At 36.4% G+C, this 19,297-nt stretch overlaps 2 protein-coding genes across 2 annotated transcripts in view; both read right to left on the reverse strand.

Moving 5' to 3' along the window:
• Positions 1-19,297, reverse strand: part of LOC100160638 (esterase FE4) — a 102,048-nt gene that overhangs the window by 47,036 nt on the left and 35,715 nt on the right. The gene's annotated exons all lie outside the window — the stretch shown is intronic.
• On the reverse strand, positions 1,977-7,215 carry LOC100161299 (zinc finger protein 271-like). The gene has a single exon (XM_016808047.2). The coding sequence runs from the start codon at positions 6,710-6,712 to the stop codon at positions 3,098-3,100; it is 3,615 nt and encodes a 1,204-aa protein (XP_016663536.2). The 5' UTR covers positions 6,713-7,215; the 3' UTR covers positions 1,977-3,097.

Raw genomic sequence — 19,297 nt, forward strand, 5'->3', positions numbered from 1 at the left:
CTTGGCATAGTCGTTTAAATAGGTAATTTTAAAATTGATAAAATGTATATATTTTATATTTTATAATATAATATTGTTCTAGATTGATATCAAAACTTCCATGTGCTCATAAATTCATAACACTTCTACAAAAAATGCAGAACGAGAACGAAAGCTTAATTGAACAATTTATCCAAGGCAGAATTGCAAAAAAAAAAGGTNTCTCGACAACAACATGAAGATAGAATTAAAAATTTAGTTTTAAGATTTTAAAAATAGTAATCAAAATGACATTGAGTTTTTAAGAGGCATTGTATACAATTTAAACTTTTAACTTTAATATATATACATTTATACAAACATTTTTTTAAATAATATAACATAATAATTTAAATAATTTATACACTAATTATAATATGTTTTTGAATGTTTATTTTACTTGACGATATACCTATAGATTTAATAAGAAAAGAGATTTATAAAGAAATATATAATTTAATATATGTTTTTTCTTAACAATGAATTTAATTATTCGAACTTATTCGAACATTTTTCATTCGAACATATTACATTCGAACACAAAACCCCTTGTCCTCTATAGGTATGTGGTATGTTCACACAAGTGCGTTTTCGTTTTCGACTATCGAATCCACCTGCGTTTCAACTTACTCTTCGTTATTCGACAAGCGCATGCGATTGTTGAGTGCTTTAAACGCATACTTTTTTCTGTCCACACCTGTGTCTACACCAACAGTCGTTTTTCATCGTACGGTATAGTTAAAACTAAACTTTTAGTTAGTAGCATAAAAATTTAGTTAAAAGTATGTAAAAGTATATTCTTATTTACTTCTCGGTATTTCTGCAGCGTACTGTATTATCGTGAGTGCGAAAAATAAACGTAAGAAAGAGCGTTCCAAATGGATAAAAAATTATTTTAAAACACGAAACTTCTGTATTATTAACGATTTGCAATTGGACGAATACTTTCGGTTTCGAAACTTCACGCGAATGTCTAAAACAAATTTCTTTTCGTTATTAAAAACTAACGGCACACTATTGAAACTAGTGAACGAAATTTTGGTATGTCGTACGTGTGTAAGGCGGAGACAACAAATGCATGAGTAGCATTCTCTTAAGGATTGGCTTGTAGAACACAAATATTTTTTTTTCTTCAATTGAGAACTGTTCGATATTTAAAATGGACTGTATACTTTTATTTTAAACTTGGTTAGTGTTTTATTATATTATACACAATAATGATTTTCGGTGGACGGTAGTACAACATTCGAGAGACTACGAATGACAACTGATCGGCAAACACATTATTGTCGTTACGATCGCCAGACGAATAAATGTTATCGCGGGTCGTGACAGTCGAGATAATACAATTTATTACAGTGATATTATAGGTGGTACCTAACTAACAGAAAACCGTAATTTTTTTTACTATATATTGATTATGTAGAAGATTCCTTAAATGGGATATAAGAAATCTAATCGTTAGAAAATTACGCATCCTCAAAAATTCAAAACTCAAAATTGTTAATACATTTATAAACAAAGAAACTAATAGTTAGTTTGTTTGAGTGCATCGTTTGAAAACCAAGGAAGAAAATGAGAAGAAGTTTGAGTATAGAAAAAAATATAATTAAACACAATAATATATAACATTTAAAAAAAAAATAATACATAACAAACTGTTCAGTTTTTCACAAATTATTATATTTTAATTAGATAGAAATAGAGAAAGGGTGGTTTGAGTTAAAAATGGACATAGTAAGTACCTACCGTAAAATAGACATACGCGGAATAATATACTATAATATTATTGTTATACAACAGTGGTCTTTACGCTGCTTCTAAAATAATACCTATTGCGGTCTGATGGACATGGTTTTTCCGAATTAACTACCACAATAAATTGATCTGCAAACGGAAATCGTAATTATTATTATCATGCTTGGACAAATTATTTGTTTTTTATGATTCGTGTATTATCCAAAAATGTTATATTATCGAAGCTATTTAAGTGAGATTTCTATTGATTTGACACGTATTTTCCAAAATCTGCATACGCGCTAGCTGTGGTTACGACTTTCTATTTTGTGCAGATTATAATAACTTTTAAGTAACAACTAGGTATAGATTATAGGAACCTACATAATAGATATATATATATTATACCAATATTGAGATCATGATTCTTTTTCATCTCGTTCAACGCTTTCGAGTAGGTACGAGGTACCCAATCTTGGACAAAATGAAAGACATGGACAAAATTTAAATAAATGATCGAATTATTATAAAAAAAAGTATTTTAAATAGTATATTGTATTTAAATAGCTTTTAAAATTCGAATTTCAACTTAATTTTTAATGTTATCGTCAATGCCTTATTAGGAATTGTCGTCATTTCCTAAATTGTCAACATTTCTGGTAACATACATTATTTCATAATATATTTCCTATTATTTTATAATGTCTATTAAAATCCATTTTTGGCTTACCGGAAAATTTTAAGAATAGTCCATGTATGAAAAAAGATTCAATATTTAGTTTATCAGTCATCTAGTTTAATTTATATCAATGTATGGTTCTATTATAATAGAACCGATACCTATAATATACCGATACTAAGTGTATTATAAGTGTCATAATTTATGTCTAATAAGGAATAAATGATATTGTTATTGTTTTCAAGTAATTATTATTTGTTATTGAATTAATGTTTGTTGTTAAATGGTTTGAATATTTTTTTTTTTTTGAACTTAAACCCGGAAGCTATGGCCATTAGCTAGAATAATTTGTAAACGTGTAAATTTTTTAAATCAATATTCTCGGCGATTAATGATTTAATTAAAACATCAAATGATAATTGTTGAAACAATAATTCGATAAGTATTGACTCTTTCATATTAAGTGCATCCCCCGTTGTGACGGACTACCAAATATTTTTAATTTGACAATATTTTTTACCTCATTAATTTTTTTAATATTTAATCCATACGAAATATAATATTTATTTATGCATATGACCAATTAGCAATTTAGTATTAAGAAACAACTACATTACAGAATTAATACTTAATCAGTTCTTTAATAATATTATATTAACATGATTAATCGTCTTTTAATATTATGACACTTGGATAATGAATTAATCTTTGATCAATCGACTTGTCACATACATCGCATGCGTATGGTTTTTCGCCGGTGTGCATGCGTCGATGTACCATCAATTTGCTACCTTCACTGAACGACTTGTCGCATACACTACACGTGTATGGTTTTTCGCCAGTGTGCGTGCGTCGATACACCGTCAAATGGCCACTTTGAGTGAAATACTTGTCGCATACATCACATGCGTATGGTTTTTCACCAGTGTGCGTGCGTCGATGATATTTCAAATTGCTACTCACATACAACGACTTGTCGCATACATCGCATGCGTATGGTTTTTCGCCGGTGTGCGTGCGTCGATGTACTGTCAATTGGCCACTTTGAGTGAAATACTTGCCGCATACATCGCATGCGTATGGTTTTTCGCCGGTGTGCGTGCGTCGATGTACCATCAATTTGCTACCTTCGCTGAACGACTTGTCACATACATCACATGCATATGGTTTTTCGCCGGTGTGCGTGCGTCGATGATATGTCAAATTGCTACTCACATACAACGACTTGTCACATACATCGCATGCGTATGGTTTTTCACCAGTGTGCGTGCGTCGATGTACCATCAATTTGCTACCTTCACTGAACGACTTGTCACATACATTACATGCGTATGGTTTTTCACCGTTGTGCGTGCGTCGATGTACCGTCAATTGGCCACTTTGAGTGAAATACTTGTCACATACATCACATGCGTATGGTTTTTCGCCAGTGTGCGTGCGTCGATGTACTGTCAAATGGCTACTTTGAGTGAAATACTTGTCACATACATCACATGCGTATGGTTTTTCGCCAGTGTGCGTGCGTCGATGTACCATCAATTTGCTACCTTCACTGAACGACTTGTCACATACATCACATGCGTATGGTTTTTCGCCGGTGTGCGTGCGTCGATGATATGTCAAATTGCTACTCACATACAACGACTTGTCGCATACATCGCATGCGTATGGTTTTTCGCCGGTGTGCGTGCGTCGATGTACCATCAATTTGCTACCTTCGCTGAACGACTTGTCACATACATCACATGCGTATGGTTTTTCGCCGGTGTGCGTGCGTCGATGATATGTCAAATTGCTACTCACATACAACGACTTGTCGCATACATCACATGCGTATGGTTTTTCGCCAGTGTGCGTGCGTCGATGTACCATCAATTTGCTACCTTCACTGAACGACTTGTCACATACATCACATGCGTATGGTTTTTCACCGATGTGCGTGCGTCGATGTACCGTCAATTGGCCACTTTGAGTGAAATACTTGTCACATACATCACATGCGTATGGTTTTTCACCAGTGTGCGTGCGTCGATGTACCTTCAATTGGCCACTTTGAGTGAAATACTTGTCACATACATTGCATGCGTATGGTTTTTCGCCGGTGTGCGTGCGTCGATGAGATGTCAAATTGCATCTCACAGAGAACGACTTGTCACATACATCGCATGCGTATGGTTTTTCTCCGGTGTGCGTGCGTCGATGATATGTCAAATTGTGTCTCACAGAGAACGACTTGTCACATACATCGCATGCGTATGGTTTTTCGCCAGTGTGCGTGCGTCGATGATATGTTAAATTGTGTCTCACAGAGAACGACTTTTCACATACATCGCATGCGTATGGTTTTTCGCCGGTGTGCGTGCGTCGATGTACCATCAATTTGCTACCTTCACTGAACGACTTGTCACATACATCACATGCGTATGGTTTTTCACCGGTGTGCGTGCGTCGATGTACTGTCAATTGGCCACTTTGAGTGAAATACTTGTCGCATACATCGCATGCGTATGGTTTTTCGCCAGTGTGCGTGCGTCGATGTACCATCAATTTGCTACCTTCACTGAACGACTTGTCACATACATCACATGCGTATGGTTTTTCACCGGTGTGCGTGCGTCGATGTACTGTCAATTGGCCACTTTGAGTGAAATACTTGTCGCATACATCGCATGCGTATGGTTTTTCGCCGGTGTGCGTGCGTCGATGTACCATCAATTTGCTACCTTCGCTGAACGACTTGTCACATACATCACATGCATATGGTTTTTCGCCGGTGTGCGTGCGTCGATGATATGTCAAATTGCTACTCACATACAACGACTTGTCACATACATCGCATGCGTATGGTTTTTCGCCAGTGTGCGTGCGTCGATGTACCATCAATTTGCTACCTTCACTGAACGACTTGTCACATACATCACATGCGTATGGTTTTTCACCGGTGTGCGTGCGTCGATGTACCGTCAATTGGCCACTTTGAGTGAAATACTTGTCACATACATCACATGCGTATGGTTTTTCGCCAGTGTGCGTGCGTCGATGTACCATCAATTTGCTACCTTCACTGAACGACTTGTCACATACATCACATGCGTATGGTTTTTCGCCGGTGTGCGTGCGTCGATGATATGTCAAATTGCTACTCACATACAACGACTTGTCGCATACATCACATGCGTATGGTTTTTCGCCGGTGTGCGTGCGTCGATGATATGTCAAATTGCTACTCACATACAACGACTTGTCGCATACATCGCATGCGTATGGTTTTTCGCCAGTGTGCGTGCGTCGATGTACCATCAATTTGCTACCTTCACTGAACGACTTGTCACATACATCACATGCGTATGGTTTTTCACCGGTGTGCGTGCGTCGATGTACCGTCAATTGGCCACTTTGAGTGAAATACTTGTCACATACATCACATGCGTATGGTTTTTCACCAGTGTGCGTGCGTCGATGTACCTTCAATTGACCACTTTGAGTGAAATACTTGTCACATAAATTGCATGCGTATGGTTTTTCGCCGGTGTGCGTGCGTCGATGAGATGTCAAATTGCATCTCACAGAGAATGACTTGTCACATACATCGCATGCGTATGGTTTTTCTCCGGTGTGCGTGCGTCGATGATATGTCAAATTGTGTCTCACAGAGAACGACTTGTCACATACATCGCATGCGTATGGTTTTTCGCCAGTGTGCGTGCGTCGATGATATGTCAAATTGTGTCTCACAGAGAACGACTTTTCACATACATCGCATGCGTATGGTTTTTCGCCGGTGTGCGTGCGTCGATGTACCATCAATTTGCTACCTTCACTGAACGACTTGTCACATACATCACATGCGTATGGTTTTTCACCGGTGTGCGTGCGTCGATGTACCGTCAATTGGCCACTTTGAGTGAAATACTTGTCACATACATCACATGCGTATGGTTTTTCGCCAGTGTGCGTGCGTCGATGTACTGTCAAATGGCTACTTTGATTGAAATACTTGTCACATACATTGCATGCGTATGGTCTTTCGCTAGTGTGCGTGCGTCGATGTACTGTCAATTGTCCACTTTGAGTGAAATACTTGTCACATACATTGCATGCGTATGGTCTTTCGACGGTGTGCGTGCGTCGATGTACCATCAATCTGCTACTCACAGAGAACGACTTTCCACATACATCGCACAGGTAAGGTTTATTCTCCATTTGTCCGATGCGCCGGTGTGTCGTCAGTTTACAATTGTTTATAAATAATTTATTTAACACGTAAGTGTTTTTCATACAATTATTTGGTATCTATACTATTCTGCTTATGATCGATTGTCCTTGTCTTCGCCATTTATTTAAGCCAGTACCAACTTGTTGTTGTTTTCTTTTCAAACTTTAAATAAAGGAGTATAATTCTATGTTGAATTTTACACAACAAATTTTATAAAATCATTAATTTATTTTATATTTAAAAATAATTTTTATTTTACCAGAATCGAAATCTTAAACCTTAATCTATAGACTAATTCTTGATAATCAATTTTGTAACACTTATAACACGTACTACGGCGTGATAGTATGGTTGCCCATCGACGTATGATTCTCTTATACTTGAAAAGTGTCTACCGAAATGAATCTCTATAATCAGTATTAAAGTTAAATTAAACAGTTGGAAACTTAAGCGGTAACGCTTATATGTCATAGTGACTATCACGGAACTACAATTTACATTTGAAAGGTAATTTCATTTAGAATCACTACAATAAATAAGCGCTAGAGCGTAAATTTCCAGCTGTTTAATACTGATAATGGAGATTTATTTCGGTAGACACTTTTTTAGATTCTATGGGCAACCATACTATCTTTAATCGTGGCTGTAACTACGTGGCAGTGCTGCCACACTTACATTGTAAAACGGAGACAACACATGTGGGCGCGACGTCGTCTTAAGAAATGGCGCACATTTTGGTTTTCGGTACAAATTACATTGATACGCCCATATATTATATAATTAAATCTCTTTACACATTTTCTATTGTGCTTATAATATCAACAGTATTATTAAGAATACTTTTCAAATGTATTCAGAATACGTATTTAAATACTTGGTCTAGTTTGTGTAGACAATACAGTAGTATAGCATTTTGTTTTTCGTCTTTTGCCAATGCAATCAATTTTCTATCAACAATTTATGAAATTGTTAAATCAACAAAAAATTAATAAAATCACAAAACCTAAAGAGATGGTTGGTAAAACAGTAAACAAAAAAATCGATTTTATATGATTGTTAATTGTTATAATGGTTAAAAATGAATTAATCCCAAAATGACAAGTTAGACTCAAAAAGTTATAATTTTGTACCTATGGGATAAGCTGTAAAAATTTGAGTTACTATTTTTCATTTATCAATACCTTTTAGTTGACATAGATCAAATACTTACTTAGCTATTTTAGACGAATAGTCAAATAAATGTTTTGACTGTCCATAGTTTTTGTTTACTTTATTGATATAATCTGCTCCCTTAAAAAGTTGATAGGCATGAATTAATAATTATATTAGAAATTATTTTTTTATTTTTATTTATTCTTCAAGAAGATAATGGGCCCCACTGAACATGTTCGTGTATTACTTACCTAATTAGAACATTTTGATCAAATTACTAGGGGTTCAATTCAATTTTTCATTTTTAATCAATAATTTAAGTTAGATAACTTATTATTTACATTTCAACAAAAAGGTTTTTTAATCTATAAAAAAAAACTAACTTTTAACTTCTAACTAACTAAGTTAGACATTTGGACAGTTTCAGAAACTAACTTATATTCTAACTTAGTTAGTTTTTTTATTAAATTTACTTTACTTCGAATAGTTGAACAAAATTACTAACTTGCCCAGCTTTGGGATTTGAGTGATTCATAGTGGTTAAGTAGATTTTTTAGTGAATTGATGCAAGTACCCACCCATATATGCGGTTACATAGAGAGTATAGGAATTTAATGTCATCGTGAAAAGTGAGGTTGCTAACATTAATATAAACTTAAATTAATTTATTGGAAGGAATGAAACAGAACAAACAGATACAGATTTCAGGCGTTATATTATAATATATCCAAATTTAGTTGCAATAAAAGGAATGATGTTTTAACGTATAAAACATATTATATTATTGAGGTTATGAAATTAATATTTTGGAGAGTCGGTTCATCTTATTTACCTATTCCAATATTGCATTATTCCATATTTACGTATACATATTAATATATTATAATGGTAGGTATAACATACAGCATTAGGTACTACAATAACAATTTTCAAATAAAAAAAATAATATAACCACAAACATTTGTTAATTAATTATTGTTAACAGTGTAAAGTGTTGACATTAAACATTCAGTTCAATATTTTTGATTTACAATCGATTTATTATTAATACTATTATAACTCATTTTATTTATACGTTTTCGATTATAATTTTCTGTTTTTTTTCTATGTATAAAAATGATCTCAAATTGTTAAAAATAATTCACATTTTGCTAATTTAATGTAAATTTTTTGTCTTTCCAATTAAAAGTTATTAGTGGTATTTATATACCTAATTCGGTATTTGTGTTGAAAAGTTTAGCCATTACAATATTACACTGTATCACCATGGTCGATGATTCAGTCGATATTATATTATTAGGATCCGTATTTATCTTAATTCATATACAACAACAACTGTAAATAGTTTTAGTTAAGATAACATATTTAATGTTATATATGTGTTGTAACTTATTAGTATATTTCAGTATTTGTATAAATAGTGAAAACTAAGATAAGAACTAAGATAAGAACTTATTTAACAAAGAATTTCATTTATATATTATTAGGTCATCAATATTAGTGAAATTACGCATAAGTTTATCACCATATTATCAATGAAAATATTGAATAAATAGGTAGGTACTCATTTGTTTTAATATTATTTATATAATGAAATCTCAATTGCTCTAAAATTAAATATAATATGGCATAAGTGAAAAGTGAAAAGTATTTAAAAGCTAACCAACTTAACATTTAACAATGGGTATTAAGTGCAATAAATTTAATATTTTAAATTCAATAATGATAAACAATTTATTTTTATTTTTAAATGCCGTTTCCAATAATGAAATAGGCATTTTTGAAATAATTTTTCTTCGTTCTACAACTTCTGAATAAAACTGCTTCTATTGAATATTTCAATAATTTAATATCGTATATTATTTAACACTTTAAATTTCGTAAAAAAGTTTAAGATTCGTAAAAATATCAAGTTTAGTATGGCTTTCTTTTAAATCTTTTTGCATAGATAGGTATTTTTTTTTTTTTTTGTAATATACAACATTATATTTGTTTTTAGCCACTTTTTTGTACTTACAAATAAATATATATGTGATATCAAAATGATATGAAGGAAATACATGAATATTATATACAACATGTTCTACGCAGTGGCGGCTCGTCAGGTGAGGTTAGTGAGGCTCAGCCTCACCTAACTGTTGTAAAGAAAAGGAGGTATATACTATAATTATAGTTATTTCCAATCGACTTTAAGAATATTATATTCAATAATATATTATACATTTTATAATAGAAAAATTTTTTGTTATAATATAATATTATTATCATGAATTTGTTATGTCATGTATAAATGTATAATATTAACTGTTATAGTACATAATATTTATACCACGATTTAAGATAGTATGGTTGCCCAACGAGCTATGATAAGACGGCATTGGATTTAAATCGGACCCCGGGCACTAGCACTTCTAGTGGACTATTTTATAATTTATAATATAATATGATCATTATACAGGGTCTTCCAAATTTCGGTCTTTTGTCACACGAAATTTGGAACACTCTGTATATATTTTTATTGTATATAGGTATAACATAACAATTTTTATTAGTTTTAATTTGAACCAATATGAGCGCTGTATGCGGGGGTCCCCGTAGATCACGTGACTTTTCGATTCAAACCGTATGCCGTGTGATAACATTTTTCTAATGGGTCGATGGGCAACCATACTATCTTAAATCGTGATTTATACATACTTCGACACTGTTATCAAAAGTTACGACAATGTTCATGGAACGATAGACCGATGTCGACGAAAACCGAAGAGTGCCGAGAGGCTAGTAATATTTAGCCTCAGACGAGTCGGACGGCCGTACGATTATAAAAATATATATCATGATAGTGGGGGGAGTCAGAATATTATTAGTAAATGAGGCTGATCAATTTGGGCCTCAGAGTTTGTCAACATTGTCCATTAGTCATTTGTCGAAACGACGTGAATTCCACCAATAGAAAAAGGACAGGAGAGGTTGTCATCATGTCGTTCAGTGTAAGTGTATATCTACCTATAATACTTTTATCACAAAAGTATCGAAAAAATAATAACGAACATATTATTATTATTCAATTTTCAATTTTGTACTTGTACTAAGACTAATAGAAGTTTTTAAAGAGCCCTACTTGTACAGTTGTACTATAGTAGAACCATGGGAGTATTCAATTGATTAATAATTTATTGTTTATCTGCCTCACTCTTCATACGGTTCACGAGCCGCCACTAGTTCTACGTGATGAAAAAAAATCAATTTACTTTGATAATATTGATTTGAATTCATTCTTTGATGAAAATTGTATTAATGCTGGTGTTCTTGACAAAATTTGCAATGAAAACAAGTCATGGATAAATCCAGATGATGAAAAATCGCCTAATCTACCTTCTGAATAAATGTCTAATTAGTAATTACTAATCATTTGAAATATGAATTCACCAAGTACCAAATATTATACAAACAGAAAACCATAGTATGAAAATACAACTACAACTTATAAGTTATAAGAATATCATAACATTCATAGGTATAACTACAATTTAAGAAGTGTGAAATTGTGTAGGTATATCTAACTACATACTTGTTAGTTACCGTCAATCAAGGAGACTTGGAACTACGAGTTGAGATGTAAAAATGTGGTTTTTGTTTAAACATTTCAAGATATCTATGAGGGTATTTAATATAAATTAATTTTACCTCCATTAAAAATATGTTTATCATATAAAATATGTCGCATTTGTCTTACCGACTTCAATTGACTATTGTTCAGTATTTTAATGTAAGTATACAGTGTATACAGTGTATACTTACACGTATACTATTGTTATACCCCTGGGGTTGGCTAGACTGCTGCTCAGTAATAGTTGTCCTATGTTGTGACGGGCCGACGGAAAGGTTGACAGTAGTGAGCCGGACGTTGTCCGAGCTGTGGTTTCTGTTTGTTATATTGTATCGAATTGTGTTTAATAAAGTTGTTGTGCTATAGTAATTGCAAGTGTGGTTTTTATTTCATTGTTGTTGTGTATGCAACGCGAATGCGACCTAACGTTACGAAGAAAGGAGAGTTAACATAAGTCAGAAGTGGGATTAGATCTGAAGTGCGTAGTGCCGAACGATTATACGAAAGTGCGACGGTTAAACGTTACGTAATACGCCGAGCTCGGTTATTGAGGTTAACCGGTACGCCAAGGAGGTTAAGAACGTTATCAGTTAACCGCGTATTGTTGATGGTTGTTGTTGTTGTTATTGTTGATAACGTTCAACATGGGTGATAAGAATGCGACTCACGGAGTCGTGCCGCAGGCACCAACTTATAATGAACTTTTCAACCTTGTTGAGAGTCTTCGACAAGAGGTAGCCAGTATTAGGGTGTCGAGTAGCGTGAGCTCGAATCAGGACCATTCTGGAAGAGAGTCGCGTCAACCTGTCATGGATTTCCGGGTGTTGCCGGATCTAGATAAAACCGTCGGGACCTTCGATGGACGTGAGTCTACCCATGCGTCGGCCGATTGGTTAGCCTCCGTCGAAGGGATTGCCGATTTGAACTGTTGGCCGTTCGCTTACCGAATTCAGTTCGTTCGTGCGAACGTGCAGGGAGCCGCCCGTGACTGGTTTGTCGGTCGATTGTTCGTGGATTGGTCGGATTTCAAGGGCCAATTCAGAGCGACGTTCGTCCGTACCGTCCGAACGTCTGACCGTTGGGACGCTTTACGTGCACGACGCCAACGGAAAGATGAACATTCGATGGATTATTTCCAGTCGAAGGTCAGGTTGTGTCGTGACCTGTTCCTTCCGTTCGACGAGATACGGGACCACGTGATACAAGGTTTATACTCAAAAGAAGTGGCCATGTACTCGATGAGTAGGACGCACCGGGACGAAAACGAGTTGCTGACGGACCTGTTGGATTGGGAGAGGATGTACGCGTTGCGGAACGCCGCAGGGCCGGCGCAAGGAAAAATTAAGGAGCCTGCCAAAAATTCTGAACTTCGGCATAGTCGGCCTGCTGCCGCTAGCAGTGGGGACGAGAAGAAGATGTCATGGAGGCGGGCGGCGCCTATTGCTGAAAAATCCGAGGAAGCCCAAGGGAAAGTTAGCGACGATGTTGAACGAGGCAGCTGTTTTTACTGCCATAAGATTGGACACCTGTCGCGTGATTGTCAAGCAAGACGAAAATCTATTGTGTGCTTCCATTGTGGCGTGACCGGACATTTGAAGTCGAACTGTCCGGAGTTGGTACAGGTGAGTACCGTGTCAGGGGGCGACGTTCCGAAGACAAATCCTTATCTGAAGGTTGGGGTGATCAACGGACGTGAGTACAGCGCCTTAATAGACACTGGGAGTTCGTGTACACTGCTGAAATCCACAGTAGCTATCAAGAGCGGACTAGAGATACGGCCGTCTGAAAAACGATTATACGGTGTAGGTAGCACAGTCGTCCCATCGCTTGAAGCCGTGGGCGAATCTACCATTGAACTTTTGATCGATGGTGTAAATGCAGGACCGGTAGGTGTTCTTGTGGTACCTGATGGGGCCCAGGGGCCTGACGTTATAGTGGGGCGGAATTGGCTGGACTCGCCGACCGTAACTTACCGCAAGGCTGGTAATGACTTGATTATCGAAAAAATGTTTTCTGTCAACGGACTAGTGGAGCCCTCGGTGATGACGCTGGGAAATGAATTTGATGTACTGTATGTGGTCGATGAAGAAAATGTTGATACGCCAACACCGCTCGTCCTGGAAGATTTTAAGTACGTGGCTGAAGATGCCAGCTCGGTCGAGCGTGAAGAGCTAATGAATCTGGTTAATGAGTACCGTGGATGCTTTGCCAAGGGACTGTCAGAGCTAGGATGCACGCCGCTGATGACCATGGACGTCAATGAACTGCCTGGGAGTAGGCCCGTGGTGTGTAGGCCTTACAAGACGTCGGCTGAAGACCGGAAGGAAATCGCCGAGATTGTGGGAGAGTGGAAGAGGTGTGGTATAGTAGAAGAAACGCAGTCGCCATACGCCAGCCCTGTTGTACTTGTGAAGCAAAGTGGTGGTAAACACAGGCTGTGTGTCGACTATAGGCGATTGAATAAGCAAACCTTGCGACACCATTTTCCCCTGCCTGATATGGGTGAACAACTCAAGTAGCTAGCCACAGCGACCTTGTTTGCCCAGCTCGACCTGGCGAGTGGGTACCTGCAGATACCGCTTACTCCTGAGGCAGCTGCGAAGACTGCTTTCATCACTGCGGACACCACTGGACAGTTTACACGGATGCCTTTCGGGTTATCTGGGGCCGTAGCCGAGTTTACGAGATTAATGCACGTGGTGCTGGGACCACTCAGAGGGGACGTGGTTCGAAACTATCTGGATGATATGGTTGTAGACGCTGTAAGTTGGTCGGACATGTTGTCAAAGCTGCGTCAAGTTTTTGACAGGTTGAAGTGTGCCAATTTGACCCTCAAGCCGTCCAAGTGCTCGTTTGGAACCAAACGCATTGAATTTTTGGGGTTTATCATTGAAGGAGGGACGATACAACCTGGTGAAGAAAAGACCCGCTGTATTGCTGAGGATCCAGAACCTACTGATGCTCACGCCGTGAGAAGATTTTTGGGTCTTACAGGGTTCTTTAGGCGATTCGTCAAGGATTATTCGAAGTTAGCCAAACCACTGACCAGGCTTACAAAGAAAGATGTGAGGTTTGAGTGGAGCACCGAAACCGAAGAGGCTTTTCTGACCATGAAACAGTTACTGACCAGGCCACCAATCCAAGTCATGTTCAACCCCAAGTCCGAAGTAATAGAGTTACACACGGACGCGAGTGCGGTGGGCCTTGGGGCAATGTTAATGCAAGCCAGTAAAGAAGGTGAGCCCCTACACCTAGTCTATTGTGCTAGTCGAACAACAAGTGAAGCTGAGTCCAGGTACCATTCGAGCAAACTGGAGCTGATGTGCATCGTCTGGGCTGTACGTAAGTTAAGGCAGTTCTTGTTGGGAGTACATTTTACTGTATATACTGATTGTCAAGCGCTAGTGTATTTAAATTCTTTCAAAGGCACTAGTTCACAGATAGCACGTTGGCACGACTCACTACAAGAGTTTGACTTTGCCGTGAAGTACAGGCCTGGAGTGCGAATGGGCCATGTGGATGCGCTTTCACGAGCACCAATTATGTCGGCGGAAGAGGTATTTGACGAACAGCTGGATGTCTACGTGGTACTCACTTTGGAAGAGAGAGTGCAGATGTGTCAAGCTTCTGATGCGGAGCTCTTGGACATCAAAAAAAAGGTTGAAGCAGAACATGTAAGCGGAGGTGTTGGGACGCTGAGTGACTACAAGGTAGAAGGGGGGCTGTTGTATCGCAGGTTCCATGGGAAGCTGTTACTCGTCATGCCGAGAGCCATGAGGAAAAGTCTTGTTGTAAGTGCTCATGACCTAAGCGGTCACCCTGCTGTCGATAAAACAATGGCAAACGTACGGCAGGATTTTTGGTTCACTGGGATGAAAAGATACATTCGCCTCCACATCCGCATGTGCTTTGAATGTCTGATGGTGAAGGTACCGAGAGGGAAGCAACCAGGGTTACTGCACCCCCTGCCCGTTGTGAACAGGCCGTTCGAGACAGTGCATGCTGACCATGTTGGACCATTCATCACTACTGAAAGGGGTTGTAAGTATGTCCTAGTGTTCGTGGACAGTTTTACCAAGTTTGTTGTATTTTATGCTGTGGCTGGGACCGGTGCGGAAGAGACGGTGCGATGTGTGCAACGTCTTGTTGAAGCGTATGGACTACCCAAACGACTGGTAACTGATCGAGGTACCAGTTTTACGGCACATAGCTTCGAGGCCTATTGCGAAGAACAAGGGATCAACCATGTGCTGGCATCGTCGAGGCACCCTCAGACGAATGGTCAAGTAGAGAGGGTCCACAGCGCGCTGATGTCCGCCTTGATCACTACTTGTGTCGAACCGGAGGACTGGGACTTGGAGCTCCTAAAGGTCCAGAACGACCTGAATAGCAGTGAGAGTAAGGTGACTAGGAAGACCCCTTTTGAGTTGCTACATGGGTATAGGCTGCGATTCAAGTTGGGGAATCTGCGTCCCCTTTCGAAGACTGAAGGTGACTGGGAAGCACCTGAGGAACTGCGGTTGGAAGTAATGAAGCAGATGGAAGATGCAAAGGCGAAGGTCAAGACGAGGTATGATCAACACAGGCATGACAACACTAGGTACGCTGTAGGAGAAGTTGTGGTGATGAGACGTGCTCCAACTTCTACTGGACAGTCGACCAAGCTCCAAGATCGTTACAAGGGGCCTCTGGTAATAACGGAAGTCCTGTCGGGTGATGCTTACCGAGTGGCCAGTTTAGACGCTAGAGGGAGGAAGGCATACTCAACTACTGCTCATGTGTCTCAATTGAAGTCATGGCGGCTGCAGTCGGAAGAGGGTGATCAAATTGCTGACTATGACCAGATAGAAGAGGACAGAGTCAAAGAGGCTGAAAATGAAATGGCTCAGAAGGAAGGTAGACCTCAACGGCAGCGAAAGCCGCCAGTGTGGGCAAAAGATTATGAGTAACTAATTGTTAAAAAAATAAAATATTGTAATGATGTCTATTTTCCTATATATATATATGAAGTATTTGTAACTGTATGTTCCTGTTAGAATAGGTCACTATAATGTGAACGTTAATTATTTAAAAGAAATGTTGTGATATGTTATTAATTATTCAAAAAAAAAAAAAAATATTGTAATGATGACAATTTTTCTATATGTTTAAGGTATCTGTAACTGTATGTTCCTGTTAGAATAGATCATTACAATGTGAACATTAATTATTCAAAAGAATTATTGTTATATGTTATTATTAATTATAAAAAAAAAAATATTGTGATATATTAATTTTTCAAAAAAAATATGTATGTTTAGTTAAATGGTAATTCACTACATAGCGATGCGGAATGTTAGTTATTGTACTATGATGTATTTTATTTATTTATTTTATTTTTATGCAAGTTTTGTACAACTGTAGGCAGTAAGTAGGGTTACACTACACTGTGAAGTTAAGGAATAGAAAAATATATTTGTAATTGTTATTTAATAAGCCTGTTGAGGGCAACAGTAAGGTCAGGGTTGGTCGAGTGTTATACCCCTGGGGTTGGCTAGACAGCTGCTCAGTAATAGTTGTCCTATGTTGTGACGGGCCGACGGAAAGGTTGACAGTAGTGAGCCGGACGTTGTCCGAGCTGTGGTTTCTGTTTGTTATATTGTATCGAATTGTGTTTAATAAAGTTGTTGTGCTATAGTAATTGCAAGTGTGGTTTTTATTTCATTGTTGTTGTGTATGCAACGCGAATGCGACCTAACGTTACGAAGAAAGGAGAGTTAACACTATACACCTACAATACTGTATAGGTATGCTATAAAAATTAATTAACGGTACCCAGGGTATAAGATAACATACTCGAAAAATGAAAAGGATATTAATCCATTAGCGTTTAATAAGTAGTAATTATTAACAAATATTTTACGCAAACGACTAGTTGAATAATATGATGGCTATTATATATTTATAAAACGTATCACCTGCATGTTATATGTGCACATAATATCAGTGACCGTTTATATAAGTATTATAACCAAAAATATATTATTATAAATTTACCTTCGTTATATATTTTTAAGTAAATCCATGTACAAATTCATGTACGAATATTGTATTATTGTATGATTCGTTTTCAGTATATAGTGGGGAACGTCCAAGGTGATCCGGAGGAATGAGTTAGCAAAAACGCGACAAGAAGATATTATTATGTCCGGTCATCTATTCATTTCGAACAGCGTAAACACAAGATAATTAGTTAACATAATATATTTAGACACATCAGATAAATGTATTGCATAAACATGTAAAGTGACGCCGAAATATCATCAAGGGGCCCCCATTATCCCCATTTTTTAATTTAACAATCAGATGCAATCAAAGCGCCTACAATGTTTAATCATTAATTTTTACATTTTAACTTAAATTCTGGATCCACAGCGGGATCAGTTGCAGTACACTACGGTGCACAGTGGTTCAAAAATGAAAATAGTTGAGCGTTATTTTGAATTTGAAAATACTCAAATAAAGAAATAAAATTGTTTTGTATACCACCCAAGGCGTATAAATATGACAAAATATAGTTTTTTTCTTAAAAACTATAATATTTTGTAAATAATTGTCACATAGTTTAATTGTCTACAATATATCAAATAAAATGAAATTGAAGTGTTCATCAATTTATCTATGTTGGATAAGTTACAAAGATAGTATTTAATGACCCAATTATGAAGTTACAATTGTTATTAACCCGCAGTGGTCATTGAAATGTACAATATTACAAATAATAAGATAATAAACCTATTAGCTTTTACAAACATACATATTTAATTTTTTTTTTTTTTATCGAGTTACGATATAACATAGGTACATCGGTTACATCGGAGTTACATGGTGATATTTACACCAACACTTAAATCACAATCTAATGATCACAAATGTATCATCATTATTCATTCCTTGCTCAAATTTGCTCGTTACATTGTTGTGAGCACTTGAAGTTTGAAAGTTAGAAAATTTAAAATCGTATTTTATTATGGTTTAGAAATACAAATTAAAAATCCAAATTAGAAAATTCAAATTAGAAGTCCAATAGAAGCAGTGAAATGGAAAAGTGTCTTTCCAACAAAAAAAAAAATTATCGAACTAGGATCTTTTTGCGAGACTTGAGAGTTTTTCCTGTAAGAAAAGCCAAAATTACATTTCAACCCATAAAAAATCCCCTTTTAAATTCAATACTTTCCTAATAAGTAAATTTTCCCTGATATTAATTATAATTAATAAACTGTAGTTACGGCGTAACGAATGTTACAAGTGTGTACGACATACAAATAAATATTTAATATTTAAATAAGTATTAAATACGTTTAGTAATTAACAATTCTAATAATAATTCATCAATGGTGGTTTTTATCGATGAATATCCTCTTCTTGCTATTGTAATCCTGTATTGCTGTTGGCTGTATTCGTTCTAATTTTAAACATATACAGTATTATAAACTAATAACTATGGTTATGATTTATGATAAATTCTACGCACATTTATTTTATATCAGCTGTTAAGTTCAAAATTGTAATTTGTAAGCATAACCTAACAAATTTAAACATAATTTAATGAGATTTATAAGCAGTGTAGTAGTAATGTTGATTATATTAAGAGGACGCTACACCCGCATACGTTGTCTCCGTCTTACAAATGTACGACATGGCAAAAACTGTTTTGCGCGGGACAACTTTTCTAGCACCATATTTGTTATAGAGCTACCAAATTTTCACAACACGTAAAGAAGAAATTTATCTGTGCACCAGCGTGCTCTTTTTTTTAATAGCACTATCCAATAATTTTTTATAAGCAAATAAAAAAAACAAAAAAACCAAAATGTTTAGAACCAAATAACTTTTATTGTATTTA

This window comes from Acyrthosiphon pisum, chromosome A1 (genome assembly GCF_005508785.2).
Source record: "Acyrthosiphon pisum isolate AL4f chromosome A1, pea_aphid_22Mar2018_4r6ur, whole genome shotgun sequence".
NCBI classification, from domain to species: Eukaryota; Metazoa; Arthropoda; class Insecta; order Hemiptera; family Aphididae; genus Acyrthosiphon; species Acyrthosiphon pisum.

Coding starts and splice junctions, on each gene's coding strand:
- LOC100161299 (XM_016808047.2), bottom strand. CDS start 6,712: ATGAAAAACACTTACGTGTTAAATAAATTATTTATAAACAATTGTAAA.